The 22,435-nt window shown below is 45.1% G+C and overlaps 1 protein-coding gene across 1 annotated transcript in view; it reads right to left on the reverse strand.

Moving 5' to 3' along the window:
• Nucleotides 1-511: 511 nt before the first annotated feature.
• The window catches only part of lrp2b (low density lipoprotein receptor-related protein 2b), a gene marked incomplete at its 5' end in the record, with an annotated part of 34,922 nt that continues 12,998 nt past the window's right edge, over nucleotides 512-22,435 (reverse strand). The window contains 55 exons of the mRNA XM_080479581.1: nucleotides 512-850; nucleotides 1,345-1,401; nucleotides 1,576-1,659; nucleotides 1,806-1,871; nucleotides 2,130-2,261; nucleotides 2,461-2,521; nucleotides 2,664-2,808; nucleotides 2,926-2,990; nucleotides 3,122-3,209; nucleotides 3,583-3,702; nucleotides 3,917-4,099; nucleotides 4,187-4,407; nucleotides 4,881-5,009; nucleotides 5,202-5,367; nucleotides 5,454-5,597; nucleotides 5,711-5,836; nucleotides 5,925-6,056; nucleotides 6,255-6,383; nucleotides 7,126-7,248; nucleotides 7,334-7,471; nucleotides 8,130-8,246; nucleotides 8,323-8,439; nucleotides 8,613-8,732; nucleotides 9,258-9,386; nucleotides 9,881-10,126; nucleotides 10,366-10,562; nucleotides 10,813-10,990; nucleotides 11,073-11,296; nucleotides 11,394-11,564; nucleotides 11,885-12,040; nucleotides 12,164-12,680; nucleotides 12,776-13,071; nucleotides 13,155-13,356; nucleotides 13,465-13,596; nucleotides 13,707-13,826; nucleotides 13,979-14,104; nucleotides 14,826-15,068; nucleotides 15,161-15,361; nucleotides 15,436-15,725; nucleotides 15,813-15,971; nucleotides 16,052-16,217; nucleotides 16,298-16,745; nucleotides 16,995-17,467; nucleotides 17,553-17,744; nucleotides 17,863-18,099; nucleotides 18,978-19,191; nucleotides 19,514-19,688; nucleotides 19,823-19,932; nucleotides 20,148-20,291; nucleotides 20,627-20,793; nucleotides 20,873-21,001; nucleotides 21,191-21,368; nucleotides 21,457-21,685; nucleotides 21,835-22,019; nucleotides 22,109-22,317. Of these exons, the coding sequence (XP_080335707.1) occupies nucleotides 812-850; nucleotides 1,345-1,401; nucleotides 1,576-1,659; nucleotides 1,806-1,871; nucleotides 2,130-2,261; nucleotides 2,461-2,521; nucleotides 2,664-2,808; nucleotides 2,926-2,990; nucleotides 3,122-3,209; nucleotides 3,583-3,702; nucleotides 3,917-4,099; nucleotides 4,187-4,407; nucleotides 4,881-5,009; nucleotides 5,202-5,367; nucleotides 5,454-5,597; nucleotides 5,711-5,836; nucleotides 5,925-6,056; nucleotides 6,255-6,383; nucleotides 7,126-7,248; nucleotides 7,334-7,471; nucleotides 8,130-8,246; nucleotides 8,323-8,439; nucleotides 8,613-8,732; nucleotides 9,258-9,386; nucleotides 9,881-10,126; nucleotides 10,366-10,562; nucleotides 10,813-10,990; nucleotides 11,073-11,296; nucleotides 11,394-11,564; nucleotides 11,885-12,040; nucleotides 12,164-12,680; nucleotides 12,776-13,071; nucleotides 13,155-13,356; nucleotides 13,465-13,596; nucleotides 13,707-13,826; nucleotides 13,979-14,104; nucleotides 14,826-15,068; nucleotides 15,161-15,361; nucleotides 15,436-15,725; nucleotides 15,813-15,971; nucleotides 16,052-16,217; nucleotides 16,298-16,745; nucleotides 16,995-17,467; nucleotides 17,553-17,744; nucleotides 17,863-18,099; nucleotides 18,978-19,191; nucleotides 19,514-19,688; nucleotides 19,823-19,932; nucleotides 20,148-20,291; nucleotides 20,627-20,793; nucleotides 20,873-21,001; nucleotides 21,191-21,368; nucleotides 21,457-21,685; nucleotides 21,835-22,019; nucleotides 22,109-22,317 (9,545 nt within the window). The 3' untranslated portion in view covers nucleotides 512-811. The remainder of the gene's footprint in view (nucleotides 851-1,344; nucleotides 1,402-1,575; nucleotides 1,660-1,805; nucleotides 1,872-2,129; nucleotides 2,262-2,460; nucleotides 2,522-2,663; nucleotides 2,809-2,925; nucleotides 2,991-3,121; nucleotides 3,210-3,582; nucleotides 3,703-3,916; nucleotides 4,100-4,186; nucleotides 4,408-4,880; nucleotides 5,010-5,201; nucleotides 5,368-5,453; nucleotides 5,598-5,710; nucleotides 5,837-5,924; nucleotides 6,057-6,254; nucleotides 6,384-7,125; nucleotides 7,249-7,333; nucleotides 7,472-8,129; nucleotides 8,247-8,322; nucleotides 8,440-8,612; nucleotides 8,733-9,257; nucleotides 9,387-9,880; nucleotides 10,127-10,365; nucleotides 10,563-10,812; nucleotides 10,991-11,072; nucleotides 11,297-11,393; nucleotides 11,565-11,884; nucleotides 12,041-12,163; nucleotides 12,681-12,775; nucleotides 13,072-13,154; nucleotides 13,357-13,464; nucleotides 13,597-13,706; nucleotides 13,827-13,978; nucleotides 14,105-14,825; nucleotides 15,069-15,160; nucleotides 15,362-15,435; nucleotides 15,726-15,812; nucleotides 15,972-16,051; nucleotides 16,218-16,297; nucleotides 16,746-16,994; nucleotides 17,468-17,552; nucleotides 17,745-17,862; nucleotides 18,100-18,977; nucleotides 19,192-19,513; nucleotides 19,689-19,822; nucleotides 19,933-20,147; nucleotides 20,292-20,626; nucleotides 20,794-20,872; nucleotides 21,002-21,190; nucleotides 21,369-21,456; nucleotides 21,686-21,834; nucleotides 22,020-22,108; nucleotides 22,318-22,435) is intronic.

Here is a 22,435-nt window from a genome sequence, read left to right on the forward strand (position 1 = left end):
CTGTTCATCCCTCCATCTCAGAGTGAGCAGCAGAGTTTTCATTGCAGACGCCCTGTGGGGAGCCGGCAGTATGAAAACACGGACTGTGAATCACCGCAAAGCAGAAAACAAAAAAACCTCTCTCCCATCTCTCAATTCCCCCTCTGTGCCTTTATCCACTTGTTTTCCTCTTATCGGCCCTTTACCACTTTTCTTTTGTCACTTTACTCGTGCGGCTGGCCTGGTTGTTGTAAGACCTTGATGTGTTCAGACACTGAGGGAGAGAAGAGTGGCGCCACCGCTGCCTTCACGCCTTCGTCACTCGCTCACGTCGTCTTTGTGATTAAACGGATGATGACAACGCATTTCATCTCAGTTCATCGGGTCACATACAGTGTCTGTGAGCACACCAGTGGGAGGCCAACGTCTTGTAGTCACTAATTCCACTGCGATACGATGAATACTGTCACATTAAGAGAAAGGTATGAGTGAGACCCAATCTGGAAAATGAGTGTGAAGGAAAACACAGGCTGAGGATAACAGCAGTTTTACTACAGAAACTTACAAAATTTACAAGAAGATACAATCAATCATCAACAAGATATTATTCAATGCATCGGATGTACATTAAATCACAACTAATAGATTGTGGTGTTTATATATTTTACAAAAAAAACAAAACAATAATAAATCCCTCTTCTATAAACTGTCTTAGTCAATTTGGTTAAAGCAAGTCAGCATTTGAAATGTCTTGGCTTGTGGAAACATGGATTTATTCCTGCAGTGAAACACGACTGATGAAACTGAATGAGGGTTTAGTGGCTGATGCACATCAGATGTCAGAATCAGGAGGGGACGTCTGCTTGAAAACCTACGGGAGGATGACAAAAAAATAAAAAATTAATGAGGAGCAATGAAACAATGATGTTTATGAGAAAAAACAAATGCGGGAATAAGTTACACCGAAAATTCTGCCTTGAAATGTGCTTGACCTCCATAAAGAGCTTCTCGGGGTCCAGTCTATCGTCTATTGAACCATCAACCATTAAACCGGTGTGGCAAATTCTGGTTAATTAAGAAAATTAACTCCGATTGTTAAGAAAAAGCTGCAAATTCCAGAACTCATCCGGTCATTACATAGCGATTGTTGCAGGGTTCAACTTATGTCCCATGTGTGACCAATAAGAAGCTCTGAATATCCAAGTTATTTAATAAGTACTAAGCAAGTTTCAATTATATCTAATCATATATATTTTTGGAAGAATGCAAGGAGTTTATCCATATATTTATGGTAATTTCCATTATAAAGTGACATTGGCATCTATCTATCTATCTATCTATCTATCTATCTATCTATGAACTCACCGTGTATGTTGGATTTTGAAAAGACACAAAGCCGTCGTCTCCGATGGGTTCAAACTGCTGGAGGGAGAGAAAAAAAGAAAAGAAACTAGATTCACAGACGAGGATTTCACGGCTTTTACGTAAACTCCACCCGGGTGTTTTCGTTTTCCCCAGAGGGTGTAATTGTTTAAGTTTTCAGCCATTCGTGGGTCCAACCTTGTGCGGCGTTTTGACACGCGTCTCCATGGTTACCTGTGCGCTGGAGACGGCGGGCGTTGCGGGAGTGACGTGAGCGGATCGAGCGTTTGAGCCGAACGCTGGGATTTCAAAAGACTCCTGAGAAAAAAAAAAAAGGCGAAACGGGAGAAACGTTCACAACAGTTCAATGGGATATTGAACAGAAAAACCCATAAAACTGTAACGTCTTTACTGTCGTCTTTTTCACAGAAGCAAACTCAACGGGATTATTATGAGAGGCTCACCTTGCTGGAAGTGGGCTCCTCCACTGATTGAACCTTGTCTGTGTACAGCGGATTATCAATGTTCATCTGAGGAGGAAAACAGAGTGAAAAGAGTGAGCTATGTGTTTTTACATTTTCACTAGAGGAGGCGCTTTTATTCCTTTTCACACAAAGCACAATAAAGTAGAATAAAAAAAGATTAATTTGGATTCGACAGCAGGAGAAAAGGACAAAAATGCAGATCCATAAAGAAAATGCAGCTTTTCACATGCAGCCACCTTGTGAAAAGAGGTTTGACCAGAATCAATACAGTCTGCAGGACGGCACTGATTCTTGTTTATTGACCTTGTTTGTTACAGGAGCGGCAGCGGTGGCCGTCGCCAAGCCCTTGGAGGTGAGCTTTTCTTCCGATTCATAGGCTGGGTTGTCGAAACTCTTGCCGTCCGGGCCCAGCATGGTCACAGACGTGCAGGGAATCTGACATCAGGCAGCAGACGCGGAAAAATAAAGAGGTTAAATGTATTAAATGTTCATTGTTTGCCCACATGGAATAAAGGAAAGAGGATTAGACGGGACTAGAACAGATAGATACATAATCTGAATACATCTCAGGAGGGTTTTTTTATTTATTTTTTTCGGGTGTATTTGCTGAATACATTTGCTCGCTGCCACTCACCGCTTCTGAATCCTGCCGTGTTTCAGGCTCGGTTCCCGATCCGTTCTGGGATGTGCCACGCCTGAAAACCAAGGACACAGATTGTCTGTCATTCTGTAGCCACACGCCAACAACATATGGAATCGATCACACTGTTTTGGTAAAAGACGGAACGTAACACGAGAGCTAAGATCAGTGCTTCATTCATTGGGGCTCCATCTCACCTGAAGCTTGGCATGGAGGGCATGGAGGGCATGGACGGTAAGTTGTTCCGCAGCACTACCAGCACATTAGACTTCTTCTTGGCAACGTAAACCAGGACAACCAGCAGCACGATGATCAGTACCGTCACGCCGATGGCGATCCCGACTGCCGGGACGGGGGAAACAGGGCAGCAGGCACACAGAGGTTTGTTAGTAATCAAGAGGCTTCACTTCAGTTTCGTGCGAATGTGGTACTCTTGGTGGGAATCGAAATGAAATATACTTGAGGTCGCGACCACGTCGAACACGCTGGTCTGGCAGTACCGTCCCTCCCAGTCCGGAGGACATCTGTGAATCAAAAAGGAAACATTCCAGTTAGTCTGCTCACTTAGTATTATGAAGCATTAATACCGTAGCATGAATAAATAACATGTCTGACGTTTCATATGACATGAAACGTTGGGGGAAAGAAGACTTACTTGCAGAGAGCTTCGTTGTCGTCCAAGTAGCAGGTGCCTCCATTTAGACACTGGCAGGGTGGCGGTACTGTGGGTTCAGGATCAAAGCCTGAAGAAGAAGAAGAGTTCTGTCGGACTTTGTCACAGTTTTATTTAGTGTCCCAGTGTTGCTCATTGTTACAAGTCAGAGATTCAGATTCAACAACTTTATTCATCCTAAAGGGCAAAATCACAATCTGCTGAAGAGAAAAACAGTCGATTTTTAAAAATCAGATATGACCGTCGAGCTTCGTGGAAATAACCAAACGCTGATTTCACTGACTGGAGATCCTTTTCTGGAGCACAAAATGTCTTCGATCGATTGTGTGGGCAACACTCTCATCCCCCCATTGTGCACACCTCGGGTACACTGGATCCTAATAATCTCAGAGCAGGTCGCTTTATGACACAGGGAGGAAATAAAGAGCTGGTTTTCTTTTCACCTGCATCACATTCAGTGTTGCTGCCGGGGACGAAGCTGGTGCCCTCGGGGCAGGCGCAGGAGTATCCTCCCGGGCGCAGCAAACACAAGTGGCTGCAGGTTCCTTTACATGGATTCTTCACTGCAAGGATTAACAAACAAAACAATAAATAAGACAATAACCAGGAGCATTTTTCAGTCTATAGTGTTTGTTCATGATGCCAATAACAGAAAAAACAGGATCTGATTTGACACATCGGCTTTTCCTAACATCAAAATGTTCAATTAGTCTGCAGTAAAAAAAAATAACCCTCATGCACTTGCGACACAGTTATAAATATCAAGCAGCAGATCACCAGCGACGGAGTTGTATCTCTGCTGCTGGTACACCGAGATCTGAGTCAGCCAGGGTCCAGCGGTCAGCAGCTTGACTTTGTCTCCATGGCCAAACTTGTCCTGTCGAAACACTTCCCCCTTCTCCTGCGTGCTCCAGTAAACGTGATCCTCGAACACGCTCACGCTGAACGGGTTCCTCACATCTACGGCAAAAGCACGGCGATCGGTTCAGATCTGTGTTTAATATCACTTTGCGTCATCTAATGTCGCGTTCCCTGCATCATGCTCACCGATGAAGACGGATGTTTGCCGCTGCTCTCCCGAGGGCAGAACCGACTCGATGCGGCTTTCTTTGGAGTCCGACCAGTAGATCCTGTCGTCATTGGTGAAGTCGATCGACAGGCCCGTGGGCCAGCCCAGGCCTTCACCTACAAGAACCTTTCTGTTCTGACCATCCAACCAGGAGCACTCGATCTTGGCCGCAGTTCCGCGGTCTGCCCAGTACAGCATCCTGCAGGAGCACGGGAGATGTCAGAGCGCCGGCTGGTCGAAGTTAGAGACTTACAACACGAAGCTCCATCATCAGTCGAGAATTTGTCCCGTTTCTCATTCTAAGATATTACTAATGATGGCTGTTTGGCTCCACAAGCAATAATCAGCACAGCACTTATACCTGGTAGGTTTTCATATACAGTATAGTCTGCAACTGCTACTCTTGTGGATTTGCACTGAAGCTGATTTTATAAATGTTTCTCTTTCCATTACACTTACAGGAAATAAAGGTCTAAAAATGTATTAGGATAAAACAGTATTATCCTCCAAATTACAATTTCTTCTGGAAAGAAAAAAGGATCAAACCGTGGCCATTCAACACTAAGAAACTACACAAAACTTCACACAAAAAAAAACAAAAAACAAGTTCAAAGCCTCAAAGTCAATGAACTGCCACGTGAGATGACAGGATTTCAGTCCTGTCTCTCTCACCCCAGTCGTGGGTTGACGGCGACTGCAGACGGGTAACCGAGCTCAGTCTTCACCAGATGTTTCCTGTAGCGCCCGTCCAACATGGCCACCTCCAACCTCTTCACCCTCGAGTCTGCCCAGTAAAGGTTTCTGAGAAAAAAAATAAAAAAATAGATACAGAACTGCTAGGGACTATGCTCTGGAATAAATAAATACATAACATTTTCATTTAGACGTTGCACCTGAATAAATGACAGTATTTCATGATGAGGTATCATTAAGCTAAAGGCATGAGATTACTGCGGGAGTGTAACAGTAAGCTCACAAATGTCACTGGCTCACCTTCCCACCCAGTCCACAGCGATGCCATCTGGAGAAGTGATGTATTTAATGCCGAGGTCGACTGCAGCGCCGATGTTATTGCTGCCGTCGTCCACCGAAGGCAAGTACGCTCTCTTAATGGCGCCTGCCGTTGCGTCTTTGCCAGCAACGGTGAAGTACACCATGCCTGATGGAGCACAAGCAAAACACGATTTAGTGTGTGTCAGGAGTGAATTTCATGTGCATCTAGTTGTGTGGTAGTATGGGTCATACTGTATCCCGTGTTGTTGTGGTCCCAGTCGTAGTCCAGCGCCATGATGCGCTCGTGCTCTTGGAGGAAGTCATGATACGCCTCAGTCTGCAGGTTGAACCTCCGGATACGAATGTTCTCGGGTAGAAGCAGCAGGGGAGTCGCTCCTGTGGAACGAACAGACGTTATTGCATCGAATGCAGTGAGCTTGACCGTCAGCCTGGGCTGTTTTCTTTCTACCAGAGACAAAGTCTTTTGTTTGCATCTTGATCGTTCTCACCTTCGGCCTCACACATTTTGCCGTTGCCCACTTTCCTGTAGCCAGAAGCACATTCACATTCGTAGCTGCCCTTGGTGTTCTTACAGAGCTGAGGACAGGTGCCATACGCCTCGCACTCATTGATGTCTGAAGGAGATAGATGGAATTACGAAGATCAGCCCCGAAGTCAACTTGAACGCCCGACCAGTGTATGAAGTTGTCTTTGTGTGTGTACCCAGGCAGGTGTAGGTGCTGTCTGGGTCTACTCTGTATCCGGGTCTGCACGAGCAGATGAAGCCCGTGCCGTTCAGGTTGACGCACTCGTGCTGGCAACGATTCTCGTCACAGTTACGATCGTGGCCGAAATCTGCAGACAAGCGAAACAGAGCACGTTCAGAGAATCTTAAACCAGATTATTAAAATAAATAAATTAATAAATTAATAAAAAAATAGAATGATTTCATTTACCAAGAAATGAAATAAAGGAGGAGCTCAAATTTCTACCTTTAATAGCAGATTTAAATGATAATCATTCAATAAATGAGAGCATGTTGGTGGTACTCACTGCAGCCCAATTCATCAGTGCGATCTCCACAGTTGTCGTTGTGGTCGCACACGTACGGTAAGGCCACACAGTGTCCGTTTGTGCATTTAAACTCTTCTAGCGTGCAGGGCGGCAGCGTGGGCTCGCGGCCTGTGGAGGACAGCCACAGCAAATCATCCACACGAGTGTGCAGCGAAGCCCGAGTCTACACAGCATCGCCTTAGACTTAAATACGCAGCTTTCTCTGCCGTGTAAACTGCGTGCGTCCCGCCAGCTACAGTAAACACTAACATGCATAAACATGGCTGCTGCTGTGCATAATGACGTTTATGTTGATTGACACGTACACAGAAGAACTGACTCGCCATCGTGTGCAACATGAGAACAAAGTGTCTTTGCAGTCTCCTGGCTGCTGGAAAACAAATGGATTGGAATGAGCCGGCCAATGCTCTGAAGCTACCTATTTAATCTCCTCTCAGAATAATTTGCTCTGATAGACTTTTAAGCTGCTTGTGTAACAATTCCATAAAACAGTTCCTTATCCCTTGTATGTTTGGGGCTTTGTATCCTGTACAGGCACTGATGTCAATTTGGGATTTCCCATTTGACTTGGCCTCAGGAGCATTAGTGCTGTTCGGACTAATGCTCGCCGGTCCTGACGATAAGCGCTGCATTTGCTGAACATGAACTTAAAACTAATCTGGTTATGGCTGTTGTCATTTGCTTTCATTATGACCATTTATGTGTGTCTATGTAGAATGTCCAACACTCGTCTCTGCACCTCCGTTTACAACTGTATGTCTGCTTGTCTCAGTATTTCAGTATTCAGTGTTTGTTAAAGTATTTTACTTTAATGAAAGCCAGAGAGTATCTACACATGTTTGAGTCTTACAGAGCTCCTCCTTCTCGTCGCTGCCGTCTCCACAGTCGTCCTTCTTATTGCACAGCAGGCCCGAGTAGATGCAGTAGCCATTAGCACAGCGGAACTTGGACGGGGACTCACAGGTGACGTTCACTAGGTGAAAACAAGTTTAGCAGTTAACAATGAGCATAGACCTTTCACAGCATATTTTCATGAGTGACAGTAACATTGTTCTCACGGCATAAACTGAGCTGTTCGTCGGAGCGGTCCCCACAGTCATCAATACCATCACACACCCAGGTCTGGCTCACACACAGGCGGTTTGCACACTCGAACTGGCTCTCGGCGCACCAGCGGCCTCCTGGGTAACGAGTGGCTGGAAAAGATTAAACCAAAGAGGGTTTATTGCTGATTCAGAGCATGTCACTCCTGGAAACGTACCTGCTGTTTTTTTTTTTAGGGATTATTTTGACCATTTCTTGAGGCAATATGTCATTTATCAAATGCTGATATGTTTGGTATTTTACAGCTTGATTAGATAACAAACATTCAATAGAAAGAGGGAGAAAAGTTACACTGTGGTTTTCTTTTTTCTTCTTTATCTCTTTTTATTCTAGCAAATGGAAAGTAACAGATTTAAACAGGATTTAAATCCCCACCCCACAAACCTCAAATTCCACTTGCACCTTAAGGGAGGCAAGTGACCGACCCACTAAAAACAAAACGTAAGGCAAAACAAACAAACAAATAAATAAATAAATGAATAAATGCTGTGTTTTTTTCATGTGATTTTTGTTTTTGTTTTATACCTTTAATGTGGTAAATGTGGACCAGATATTTGTTTTACAAACATATGACAGTCAAATCTGGATTCACTTCAGTTAGCTTCTGTATGGAAATTCAAACCTGCCCAATTTTATTCTTCTCAGCCTAAAAACCAGAGTATGACCGTACACTCACAGACAAAACTGAAGTGCAATTAAAGACTCAAGAGGCCAGGCACAGTGTCATTAGTTTTCATGTTGTTTACTCACGACATTTGGTCTCATCTGACAGGTCCTGACAGTCGGCGCGGCCGTCACACTCCAGAGCCTCGGGGATACAGTGACCCGAGTCACACTGGAACAACCCCGGCCGACATGTGTACAACTCTGGAACAGAGCCAAGGTGTAAGCGGGGGTTGTTTACGTCTGGGACTGTGTCGGGGATGTGGGCTTGTGCGCTCACCGCAGTCTCGCTCGTCTGAGTTGTCCCCGCAGTCGTTGTCATGGTCACACACCCAGTTTCCAGGGATGCACTGCTGGTCGTCGCATCGAAACTCACTTTCTGTGCACGGCCTCGGTTCTGGAGGCAGCGATCACAGACAGACACCCGTATTTTATGCATTTTAGATAAACAGGATCGTTTGCAGGTTTTGACAGATTCATACTTTGGGAGACAAAACAGACCAGAACAATAAAAACATCCGGCCTCTTTTGAATGTTTTCTGATTTGTAACGGTGTCGAAGATGACTTACGGCAGTTTCTCTCATCGGAGCCATCCCCACAGTCGTCAGCGCCGTCACATTGCCAGCGAATGGGAACGCAGCGGTGGTTGTCACAACGGAAATCTCCCAGAGGATCACAAGTCACCGCCTCTGTTAAAGAATAAAGATTATTACCTTTTGCTCATACAACATTTTGACTATATTTGAACACAGGATTCAAACTCAACAAGTCATTTTTGAACCAAAATAAACATAAACATTGCCGTCATTTGATATTTGGGTTGTAAAAATGAATATCTGCCTCAAGTGACCCCTCCTATGGTCCGGATATAATTAGATGTTACGTTAAATATTAATCATTACTGTAAGTTTTTGGCAGAACTGTGAAGTCTCTTGTCTAAAAATCTGTAAAGACAACTTTTTTTTTTTAATGAATATCATAAACATGTGAAATAAATGTTAATGAACTACATGATGGGGTTAAAGTATATGTGCTGAAAAGAGTTTCTTATTTTTGCGATGCAGTAGTGCAACACTCCTAACTGGGGTTTTGTTCCATAGAAAAATCTACAAATACCAAAAGACTGCATGATGACATAGCCTTGAGTGTTCAGAGTTTTTCTCTACATGCATGTTTTCCCTAAATTGTGCATGTTGTGACACACGATCACTGACCACAGCCTTGCTCATCGCTGTTGTCGATGCAGTCGTTGCTGCCATCACAGCGGGCCCACTGGGGAATACAGCGGTAGTTTGTCTCGCAGGAAAACTCTGTGTCTTCGTCACACTTGTAGTCTGGGCCCACTTTAAAAACCAAACAAAAACAAAATAAAGCAGAGGAAGACAAAGAGAGAGACGTGCAAGATGAGAACAATGGTGAAGAAATGAAGAAGCAAACAAAGTAGCAGGTTAGCAGAAACAATGAAGGTCAGAATTAATGATGAAATGAGGGAGAGAAACACAGACACAGTCTGTGCCGCCTAAAATTAGAAGAATCCACAGAGCGTGCAACACACAACCTCATTAATTTGTGCAGATTACTCCTGGGACATGGCTGAGTCTATATTGATTATACATCACTGACAAACATAAATCTGTGCTTGATTAAACTGTCGAGTTGTTCTGCCACAGTGCACTGCCGTCATCAATTACAGCACTGCTTTCTTCTCTCTCCGAAGACCTGCCTTGATGTGGAACCATACCTGTCCTCGGTGTATGAAATGTCACTATTCAACATCATGCAGTTATAATTTGGTTCTGCACGGCTCTATTTCCAGGAAATGCCAGAGCCGACTTACTGCAGGTATCATACGGCTCGTCAGATTTGTCCCCACAGTCATCCTGGACGTCGCACACATAGCTTGAGGGCACACAGCGGCCGTTATCGCACTGGAACTGTCCCGGCTGGCAGGTCTTCTGGGAACAAGTGTGTTCGTCTTCATCGCTGCCGTCTGCGCAGTCCGGTACTCCATCGCAGTGCCAGGCCACAGGGATGCACATCTTGTTCTTACACTGGAACTGGTTTTCCTGGCACCTGTGATCACCTGCAGGCAGTTTAAGACGACTTCAAGCCCTGACACTTTGCGCTTACATTATTCCCATTATTCACTATTGATAGTAACTGAATTTGCCTAAATTAAGGCTTTGGAGAGTTTTCTCTTTAGTTCAAAGTCATTAAAGAAAACTTTAAACTAGTGAGAATAGTTTCAAGACATATTTCAAGGTTCTAATAATGATTTTAACTCATTTCAAGATCGTTTGTTGTCACTGTGTATGGACGTACTGCAGAGGGCAGCGTCCTCGTCCGAGCTGTCGGGGCAGTCCGCGTGGCCGTCGCAGATGAAGTTAGGATATGTACAGTTTTTGTCCTGGCACTGGAACTGGCCGATGGGACAAACACGAGGCGGACAGGTTTGAGGTTCATCGGAGCCGTCGCCACAGTCCGATTGGCCGTCGCACTTCCACCATATAGGAACACACCTGAGGATCAGAGTACAAAAGAGTTCATCAATGAAATGTAAACCCAGAGTTCTACTTAGCTGACTTTTGCAATGTAAGATTATTTTTCAATAACTGGCTTATATGTGTTGTTGTTTTTTTTTTTTATTATTGGTACCTTTTTTAAACTTTATATGTCTATGACGTGATTGAGTACAATGTCTTATGTGATCTGATCGAATCACCAAACTGGATATTGTGAAATGAAATAGTGTTTTTCTTTCCGACTAACTTTTCATTGTCCCCACAGCGGAACTGGGTGCTGGAGCAGTCAGCCACACACTGGATCTTGAAGCCTACAGCCAAACCAATGAAGTGATCTGGACAATCGCAGGAAGCTTGCTCCCCACCAGGCGCGATCAGACATAAGTGACTGCAGGTCAGGTGATGGGACAAACACGGGTTTTCACCTGGTGAAACAAAGTAAATACTGTTCATTACCGATCTGTAGGGAAGAAGGAATGTAGGCACATATAGTTGTTATTTACGTACTTCGAGGCTGCCGATAAGGGTGATAAACATGAATGTCAAAGGGGCGATGTGTGCTGTTGCCCATGACCGTGCGCTGCCCGCCAGTGTATTTATGTGCTTTCTCCACAGTGTGCGTGTTCCAGTCGGTCCAGAAGACCCAGTCCTCAAACAGGGAAATGGCAAACACATGAGGGAGTGTACCAGCAATGGCCCGGTGTCGGTTCTGACCGTCCATGTCTGCAAAGCTAAGATATTCACCAAGGTTAAAACGGACATGTCACAGATAGTCCCCGATACCACCGGGACGGGAATCTCAGCTCGAGATGGAATCACAACACTCACTCCAGGAAGTTCAGATGGGAGTCAGCAAAGAAGATCTTGTTGGTGGTGTAGTCTATAGTCAGAGAATTGGGCCACTCCAGCTTTGTTGTAATAATGGCACTGGCATTTTGTCCATTCATGCCAATTCTGCCGATGTATGCGTTGTCACCCCAGTCAGTCCAGTACAGCCATCTGGAAAAAAAGACAGAGCAAGTGTGTAAAATATGTTGAAAAGAACTATACTGACCAAGATCACACATATTTCATTTTTTGTGAATATATTTGAAGTATTACGTTTTTTCATAGTTTCTGATATTCTGAAATTAAATGTAAAAATTACATGAAGTAAGTCAAAGAAAAAGATGCTTCAGCAAGGTGGCAAAACTATCTCTGTATTTTCATCGGGTATTAGAAGACTGTCATCAATGTACATTATTAATACAATTATTATACTCTGTGTGTGTGTGTGTGTGTGTGTGTGTGTGTGTGTGTGTGTGTGTGTGTGTGTGTACCCATATTTAGGGTTGACAGCCACGGCACGAGGTCGGCTAACTACATAGGTTTGATTTCCATCTTTGATGTCTCCTGACAGCAGCTTCTTCTGGAAGCGCCCATCCAGCTCCATCACATGTAGCGAGCCGTAAAAACCATCCACAAAGTATATTTTCCTGTAGAGTGATGAAAAAGAAATCCCGCCGTCATCCCTAATTAACTCTCGAGAAAAGTAAACGACTGAATCGTGCATATGTAAAACTCATCTAAACTATTTGTGAAGCCCCTCTCAGACTCACCTGCCCACCCAGTCCACGGCCAGGCCTTCCACCCCTCCTATATTTTCGCCAATAAGTGTTTCCCTGTCGCTCCCATCAAATCGCATCCTCTCGATCTTCCCGGCTCCTGCATCCAGCCAATACAATCTCTTCTCAGAGTCATCGTAGTCTAGCGCCACCACGTTGCTCAGCCCCTGCAGCACGATGCTCAGCTGCGACCCGTCTGTGGTCATGTTGCGGATGTAGTAGCGGTTCGTGTACAGTAGGTACGGCGAGATGCGACTGTTCTGTCGACAGGTGTGTCCGTCCGGTTCCCTGATGTACCCCGGGGCACATTTGCAGTGGTACGAGCCGAAGCTGTTCTCGCAGATCTGGCTGCAGACCGAGGGCGTGCTGAGGCACTCGTTGAGGTCCTCGCAGGCTTTGCCGTCCGGCATGAGCGCGTAGCCCGGGCTGCAGGAGCAGTAGTAACCGGTCGGGGTGTCGGTGCAGATTTGGGCACACATGTGGACCGACGGGTTGAGACACTCGTTGATTCCTGAACAGAATGAATCAACAAGACTAGAAATATATGACACGTTGGGGAGGGGGGGGTAAAAAGTTTTGAATAGCATTTATTTCTGTGTCGCTCACCGCAGCCTTTCTCGTCACTGTTGTCGCTGCAGTCCTTCTGTCCGTTGCACACCTTGCTAGCCTCGATGCACTGACCCGACTTGCACATGTAATGGTTGGGAGCACACGTGGGTTGGGGCGTGGTGCACAAGCTCTCCGCCTCATCCGAACCGTCCAGACAGTCGATCTGTCCGTCGCAGGCGAAGGAGGCGGAGATACAGGCTCCGTTGCCGCAGGTGAACTGGGAAGTGCTGCATGTGTCATAAGTGCAGCCCAACTCGTCGCTGCCATCGCCGCAGTCGTTCACACGGTCACACCTGGGCCAGAGAGAATTTCCTTACTGACAGGAGGAGTGAGATGTCGGGAGTTAAGACTCCCAGCACGGATGTGTCGTTCTCACTGGAAGGGCAGGAAGATGCAGAGCCCATTGTCGCAGGCAAACTCGTTCAGGTGGCAGGTCCGATTGGGGCAGTTTTGGAGTTCGTCGGCCGCGTTGGCGCAGTCTTTTTCCCCGTCACACACAAAGGTTTGGGACAGACAGCGCGGGTGGCCCGGGGACCAGGTTGGACAGGTAAACTGGTCGGAACTGCACGTACGTTCGCCTACAGAAGACATAGAAGGAGAGAAACAGGCCAACAGTGTTTTTCTGGCTTTCAAGGCAGCTATGTTAACCTCATATCGTTTTTAAATGAGATGTTGAGCTGTCTCACCACACTGCAGCTCCGGAGCTTCGTCACTGTTGTCCCAGCAGTCGCTGTTGCCATCACAGACCATTGACTGAGGGATACAGTTGCCATTGGTGCAAGTGAACTGGTCTGGGCTGCATGTTTTGATGACATCCTCTGCATGGTAAGAAAGAAAAACACATTTTTGTACGACATTTGGCAGAAAACATATGAGTCACTTCCCATAACTGAATCTGACATAAAGCAATCTGTTTCTGAATTCTCACCACAAGAAAGAGGCTCATCAGTCCCGTCACTGCAGTCTTGGACAGAGTCACACACCCAAGACTGAGGGATGCACTTTCCTGCATCACATCTGAACTGATGTGGGCCGCACGTCCGATCCGCTGTCGCACAGGAACACAAAGAGTGCGCCTCACATTGAGATGGACAGCCTCCATGCAGCTTATAAACTTTTTATTCCCGAGTGAAAAAGATTCCGCAAAATAAAACCGTGTTGTTGTTTTTTTTTGTGGTGCCACTTAAATTTCGAACTCACCACAGAAAAGAGGATTCTCATCGCTGTTGTCCCCACAGTTGTTAAAGCCATCACACAGATTTTCAGAATAGATGCAAATGTTGGTGTTGTCACACTTGATCTGGCCAGTGGGACAAGTCCGGTCCGCTGTGAAAAGAGGAAGGAGCAAGATCATGCACACATGAGTCTTGACTGATTGTAACATGTCAATATGCAATATAATATTGCAATACAAATATCAATTGCAATACAAACAAAAAATGCTTAAGTCGAATCTTTGTGCCTTGAGATTTAGTTTTTAAAAAACAATGCTTTTTCCATCTTTCTTATCACACAATTTTTGTCAATCAATTGCATTTAATGACACTTTTCTTTCATATTTAAAATGGTCATTTTGAATTTGACCATAATTTATTGCAGTTCAGGGTTTTATCACATTGCATGTTGATATTGTCATCACGATACATTCGTGATATATTGTGCAGGACGAGTGACGACCTTCAGCATCTTGAGACCCATTTATATCTTATAAATATTGATATCAATGAATCCAAAACACACATGCAAGCTAATAAAGCTTGCATTATTTTCAGAAGTCGGTAGAGATTGCCGAATATCGACTTCCAACAAATTGACATTACAGCTTTGTTCAAACATTCAAATATTGACTATTATCCTCGGCTTTGGATTTCCTGGCATAAGATTAATTAAATATGTTGTTCATCGATCAAAAATATCAAATCAGGGATTTCTTTTTTTGGTGTCTGCTCATGTGACTTTGACCTTTGCTAATTGTAACTATAATAAACTTAGTTAATGAATCAAACATTTGATCATCATCATCATCATCATCATCATCAGCACTCACGGCAATCGATTTCATCAGATGTTTTGTTGTCCCGACAGTCGTTGTGTCCATCACAGACAAAATCTGCGCTGATGCATCGTCCACTGGCGCAGGTGAACTCTGTGGCAGGATTACACGTGGGGAAGGGGCAGCCTCTCTCGTCACTGTTGTCACCACAGTCATCTGTGTAGTCGCAGGTGTAGCTGAGAGGAACGCAGCGGCCATTGTCACAGGTGAAGTCCGTGGCTGAACAGGTGTGGAAGGCTGGGGACGGAGAGAAGGAAAGTTGAAATCTCCAGTCATTTAAATTGGATGGGAAGAAAAATGAAGTTGCAAACTGAAAAAGTGGCGCTCACCGCACACCCTCTCAAGCTCGTCTGTGTTATCGTGGCAGTCATTGTGGCCGTCACACTTCCAGCGGTCAGAGATGCAGTTCCCGTTGAGGCAGGTGAACTGCTCTGCCGGACAGCGTTTGCCTGTGTCTTCGATGCAGTCTTTGCCTTTGTTGGCCAGGTACCACTTCCCTGGAGGGCACTGACACTCTGGGCCCACCGGACCTGAAGGAAACGATAGCTTCATTAATATAGAAGAGCTCCTGTTATTTTCTGATGGCAAGATCGAGAGCTCTTACCAGAAACACAGATGTGGCTGCAGCCTCCATTGAACTCCTGACAGAAACTGGAACAGACTTCCTGTTTGGATGCGGCGTAAACATGAATGTCATTTGGTCGATACTGCAAATCCCGAGCGAGCATCATGACTCCAGAACCGTCATCCTTCCCTGCCCGAAACACGGCCCTCTCAGTCCAGTCTGTCCAGAAGATGTCCTGTTGGAAGACGGTCAGAGCGAACGGGTACTGGACTCCCTCCACAATCACCTGCCGGTTCTCACCGGTCAGAGTGGACCGTTCAATCTTGTCTCTGCAACAGAGGAAAACTCAATGAAGAATGTGTTCCTCAATTATGTTCAATGGAAAAGAAAAAAACCCAAAACATAACATAACATACTCCGTAGCGTCAGCCCAGTAAAGCATCCTCTCATCGTAGTCAATAGACAGGCCATTGGGTGTAGTCAGGCCGGTCTGAATAATGGCGGTCTGGAAGTTTCCACCAAGCGTGGCTCTCTCAATCTTAGCTGGATTGCCCCAGTCCGTCCAGTAAAAGTACCTTCAGGGACCGAGCAATGAGAAAATCCATCAAGAATGTTGTAACACTTTCCTATGAAATCACAGTTTGCTGATTTTTACCCGTAGCAGGGGTCAACGATGATGGCTCTGGGACGGTCTGAGTTGATCAGGATTGTTCGGTTCATTCCATCTACCCCAATGGACTGGATGTTTTTCTGGTATATGTCAGTGAAGTAGATACGCTTGTTCACCCAATCATATGCAAGTCCTTCTGGGTCGCCCAAACCTGAGACGTACAATGACAGGATTGTTAAAATTTGTGGAAAATTACGACAAAGTGAGCGTGACCATAAATACAGAACTTACCAGAGACAACAGTAACGGGAGGATTTGAGATGGACGTTGTGGTGATGTAGCCGATCCTACTCCGACCGATACCCTGATACTGTGTGAAAAATATTCTCTTCTCCCTGAAGTCGTAGTCCAGTGCCATCAGGTTGTAGCCCAGATTCACAGTTGGATAGGGAAGGCTGTGATCCGTCGGGTCCAACCTCAGGCTGTCCAACGAATAATCAGTGGCAAAGACAAGAAAGTCATCCAGCCCGTAGCCACACGAGACCCCGTTACTCAGGAGCGACCCGTGTGCACAGTCACATTTGGGTTGTTTCTGGTCCGGGATGGCGAAGCAGAACTGCTGGCAGCGGCCGTTGTTTTCCAGGCAGGGATTGAAGTCCACCTGGTTGGCAGCTGTTGGCTGGACGTGAGGGTCAAAGACGGTGACGTCTATCACTCCATCAAGACCTTCCCGGAGCACCTGGTACCAAAGTGGGATGGATAACACATGGAATGCAAAGCGTATTATCATCAATTGGAAAACAAAGAATGAAACAGTAAATGTGACATAAGCAGCTATGCTATAGTGATATTAGAGGAGAATTGAAACTACTACCTACTCACTGAACAAGAAATAAATAACAATTTAATCCACTTATAACTCAAAAACTATATGCGTTATTTTTTCAACAAGGCTCTAAGTGGGATTATAAACGAATGTGAATGTCACCTCTGGCTGCTTGGTGTCTGACGGGTCATTACTGGCCTGGAAGAGCTTTCCAAGCTTACTATCCACCCACAGCATGTTGTGTCCAAACATGGCCAATCCTGCTGGAGCCGGATACCGGCTCCCATACCGGATAATCTCCCGCTCCGTGCCATCGATGGCCATGCGGGAGATCATATCGAGAACGTCATCCGTCCAGTAGAGGAAGTTACTCGAGTAATCCATGGTCAGGCCTCGAGGTGACGCCAGGCTTTCCGATGCCAGGACCGTGCGGTTTGTGCCGTCGAGCAATGCCCGTTCAATTTTCGGTGCTTGGCCGCCGTCGGTCCAAAAGAGGTAGCGGTGTTTGGGGCTGACCGCAAGGTCACGGGGCTGGTCTTGGGAGGACTTCAACAGGATCTTTCTGTGTGAGGTGTTGAGGGCCTGTACCTCCAGGAATGTCTCAACCGCGAAGGCATTGGTGAAGTACAAGTTGCCTTGGATGGTGAACAGAAAAGTGAGACGATGAGATAAACAAGAGCAATGTATGGACAAACTAATCTGTGCCGCTAACGTACATACCTGCAATCCAGTCCACAGCAAGGCCCTGAATGCCTCTTCTACCAATTCCCGAATTGACAATATGGCTGTAATAACTTCCATCTGTCTTCACTCTGAAGATGCCCTTATAGTAGGAATGGGTGCTGTTGTCACTCCAATATAGAAAGCCAGATGGAATATGGAGGTCCAGCCGGGTCAACTTTGTGTAGGTTGCTGAGGGGGAAAAAAAAAAAGTGCTATTTAATAATATGCAGTTATTTATGCTAAATGAAAGCATTACACAACAGTGGTTTGAAATTCATAATCCCAAAAAATTAAACAGCCTACATACATCCAGCAATGGGCACCATTGCCTCGGAGTGGTCAGAGCTGTTTATGTGGAAACCACGGATGTAGTTGGGCGTGGAGATGATGGCAAAGGACTCATACTGTTCACAGCTGGTGCCGTCTTGAGACAGATAAAACCCGGTGGTACAGCCACAAGTCTTGTGACCGCCTGGTTTGGGCAGACAGAGGTGGGAACAGCCCCCGTTGTTGGAGCTGCAGGCGTTTGTGGTGCCCTGTGAATCTGACGAGGGAGAGACGGTGAAATGGAAGTGAACTTCTCCACGTCACTGAAACCTCCATCATCACACTGCAAATAAACAACTGAAGAAAAATGTAATCTATGACCTTTTTTTGTTTTTTTATACATTTTCTACCCAAATAATTTAAAGCTTACATTTAAAAGATTCATTCTTACTTAAAAAATCGATAATATAAACAAGTTAAAAGAATATTTCTTGGGATGCTTGTATTCTAGTTAAAATATCCAACATTTCCGGGTGACGATTGTAAGGAGACGAATGTTGCTCAATTTTTAGGCATTTTTGCCATGGAGAGACGATTAAAAGCTAAATTTTAAAAGTGTTAGTGACAATCCTGCTTATGATGAAGTGTTCTGTCATTCAGATTCTCTAAACACGTTGTTCTGCTCTGCCTCACAGTGATAGCGTCTCTGGTTAAAGTCAAGGTTGAGCTTTGGGGCTGTTCTGTGAATTGATTACATGTTTTCTCTGTGGGCGCTCCAGTTTCCCTCCTCAGGAAAACATGCACACGAATCTGATTAATCCCTCTCTGTGTTTGTCATGTGATGGACTGATGACCCTCGCACATATTCAGCAAAGTTTGATAAAGCCTTAATAAAGAAGGATGGATAGATCCTGGTGATTCATTATGGCCTTTTAAGCGTTTGTTGAAATTGTTAGAATTACTCATGATAAAATACAAGTCGTACTCAATCCAACTGTATGAGATGCCCTTGGGAGGGACACTAGACTCCTACTCACTCACTAACTGGCAGTAATTACCAGAAACATTATGCAACAAGTCTGGATGCAAATGCCAACGAGCTGAACAGCAGACGTCTCTGGATTAAATAAAAAAAAAAACTGAAATCCAACGTACCGTCTCTGGCGTGGACTTTCAGAGCGCGCAGACCCGACATGCCACTTCTCATCACCACCATGTTCGCGCCGCTGACTTTGTCCACCCTCTCGATGACCTCGAGGTCCAAGTCGGTGTAGTAGAGGTGGTCCTGGTAGATCGTCAGCCCCCAGGGATGGGACAGATCCCGGACCACAGTATGGTGGGTCTCTCCGTCCATGGTTCCACACTCAATCTGGACACACGAAGCAGGGAAGTCAGAATGAAGACGACACTCAAACAAACTACAAATAAACAAGTTTATTCAGTTGTTATTCCATTTACAGTGAGAGCTGGCTCCACGTCACCACGGATCATTTTCTAGTTGAGCTGCTGTACGTTCAGACTGCTGGAAGACTTTTACTGCACTGAGCTTCTTCTCTTGCGTCTTCTTCTCTCTAGTTTTCAATTGGATTACTGTCTCAATTTTGACTCGGCCATTCTAACACGTTTATGCTTTGATTCTAAACCTTTCCATTGCAGCACTGTTTGTTACTTGCAGTTGCATGTGTGCTTACCGTCCCGGTGCCAGAAATGCCCCAGTACAGCGTTTTGGCGGCGATGTCAGCGGTGATAAACTCAATGTTAGCCAGGTTGTTTGAGAAGAGAACCTTGAGGTTGCTGCCATCCATGTCGGCGCTGCCGACCTTAGGAGGAACACCGTCCGACCCTTTGTCCGTCCAGAATAATTTCCTGTGCAGGACAAGCATAAATGTGACAACAAACTCAATCTAAATTTGAAAAGGTTTTATTATAGGTGGAGCTTGGTCACAGAGTAGATATACATTTATAAGACACACGATTGTTATCTCAGTAAACAGTCTTACCCGTTGGCTGGATCCAGGGCGATTCCTATGGGTTCTCCTGCTCCCTCTTGTTTGCCAGTGGAGGCGATTAGAGTTTGTCTGTATTTCTGGTACCCATCGACACGGATAACCTGTGTGGAACGTTTTATTTACTCACTTGAACAGTGACAGATCTAAAACATTTGAAAAGGAAATTAAAATACAAATGTATCATAGGATTATATCTAATTAATACCGAAAGCCCATTTCCTGTTGTCAATCCCCTACAGGTCGAGCGCCACTTTTTGGGATAAAATTGTTATTGAGGGCTTGTCTCAGTAATTTATTTACCGTTATGTGAACTTACCTCAATGGATTTGGCTGTGGGGTTGGTGTAATACATGAGCCTGCTCATCCAGTCAAAAGCCAGACCATTCGGGGAGCCCATGTAAGCAGACGGAGCAAACATATTTCTGTCGCTCCCATTGGTTCTCGCCCTCCAAATGGAACCCTGGTATTAGAATAAAACATGAAGCTATGAATCAAAGGAGGATTACAAACTCTTTCAACTCGAGTGAGCCAGAAAAGTACAGTACGTTTTTTTCAGGATGCTCTTAATATTAACATTTTCTCAGGATAAATCCCTGCAACATATTTTATTCAAAATCTGATTTCATGTTTTAACAGTCCTATGTGTTACTTGTCTGCTTACAGCGTTGCTTTGCTTCTATTATTGTTTTTATTCGCAAACCATCTTTGAGCAAAGTGCTCCATAAATAAAATGCATTTAGGTGATATTACAACTGTTAATGTATTGAATTGTTTGAATTATGGTACTTCACTCACCGAGCCCTCCACCCAGTACACATATTGTTCTGCGTCATCAAATTCAATGTCCTTTCCTTGATGAATGCCGTCCACCGGGGCCATCGCATTGTTGGAAGTGTCACTGGGGTTCAAGGGAATGCCAAAAATGACTGAATCCCTGACCACCATCAAGAAGGGAGTTGTGTCTAGAAAAGAGCGGATAAATCACATGAAGAACACAATCGACACACAAAGGGTGGGCCAAACTGCTGTAAAACTACCTACCTTTTACACAGGTGCGTTTGTCATCGTTCAGCTTCCACCCGGACTGACAGTGGCAGGTGTAATATCTCGGCCTCATGGTTGACAGGAGGCACAGCTGATCGCAGAGATGCTCACTGCATGGGTTCATTCCTAAATACAGAGTCACCAGATCAGACCACAAACCAAGAACTTTGAAGGGCAAATTTGAATATAGTGATAAACTGCTATATAAAATAATCCTACGGATGCTATTTAAGCTGATTAGTAAAATGTTTTTGGATTATTCCACTACTTTGTAATAAAATCTGAAAAAACTACTACTGCGAAAGAAAGAGCTACCATGAGGTTGTTTGATGGGATGGTCCATGACGATGCCCATGGGCTGGTACACTCCACTGATCCGAGTGGTGATGTTGCCTCCGTGGAACTTGTTGGTACTCATCACCTTGCTGGTGTATCGTTCAGACCAGTAGATGGTGTCCTCGAAGATGGTCAAGCCATGCGGGTGTTGAAGGGCCTAGTGCGAGGTGGGCGAGTGATGTATTAAATATTGAAAGAAGGCGCACAATGACTAGTGTTAATAATGAAAATAAAAGTAAGCCCACCATGTCACTCGCCATGACTTGATGGCGGTTGTTGCCATTGTAGTCACAGTAGTCGATATATTTTAGGTATGCGTCAGCAAAGTAAACCCTGCGCGTGGTGTAGTCCAAGGTCAGGCCATTGGGCCAGTAGAGCTTCGTGCTGACAATGACTCGCCTCATGGCTCCATCCATGCTGGCTTGCTCAATCCTGGGGTTTTGACCCCAGTCTGACCAGAACATCACGTTGGTGCTATAAGATGATATAGTGTCAGAGATGAGATAAAAAAAAATGTTTATCATGCCCCGATTGCTTCTGTTCAGGACTACAAGGGATTGTAAAGGTAAGGATAAATGGGTTACAAGGTAATAAAACAATAAACATCTTGGAATTTGCCTTACTGATTACGTGGATCTAAAACTAGTCCGCGCGGACTGGTGATGTTTTCAGCCAACAGGACTTTCCGGAAGCGACCGTCCAGAGTGGACACCTCAATGTTCTCCATGACAGAGTCGACCCAGTAAAGGTTCCGACCCACCCAGTCCACCGCGATACTCTCTGGTACCATCAGACCGCTGGAGAACACCTAGAACAACAAGGTCAGGTTGATCACTGCGGTTCTGTGGTGCCATGAACGACGGATCTAATTTTGACGTACATACGCTACAATCCCACCTCGTGTATTTCAGTGCCATTCTGGTAGGAACTCATTATCTTTTTCTGCGAGGCATCAGCCCAGTAGATTTTGGATGTCACACGGTCAAAGTCAACGGTCACAATGATTGAGCCAGAGACGACTGGGTAAATCAGTGGTGGCCTCCTGTTGATCCGGTCGGCGATGATCTGGCTTCGTTTGGCAACCAAAAGTAGAGCTGCTATGGGGTCTGAAAGCACAAATGTCAAATGTCTTGTCAGCTTCCAATGTTTGATTTAAAGTGGTTTGTGGTTTTGTTGTGTTGTGCAAATCACATCCCTTGTGATCTAATATCTAATGTGTATCTG

Source organism: Lipophrys pholis (genome assembly GCF_963383615.2).
Source record: "Lipophrys pholis genome assembly, chromosome: 1".
Taxonomy (NCBI): domain Eukaryota; kingdom Metazoa; phylum Chordata; class Actinopteri; order Blenniiformes; family Blenniidae; genus Lipophrys; species Lipophrys pholis.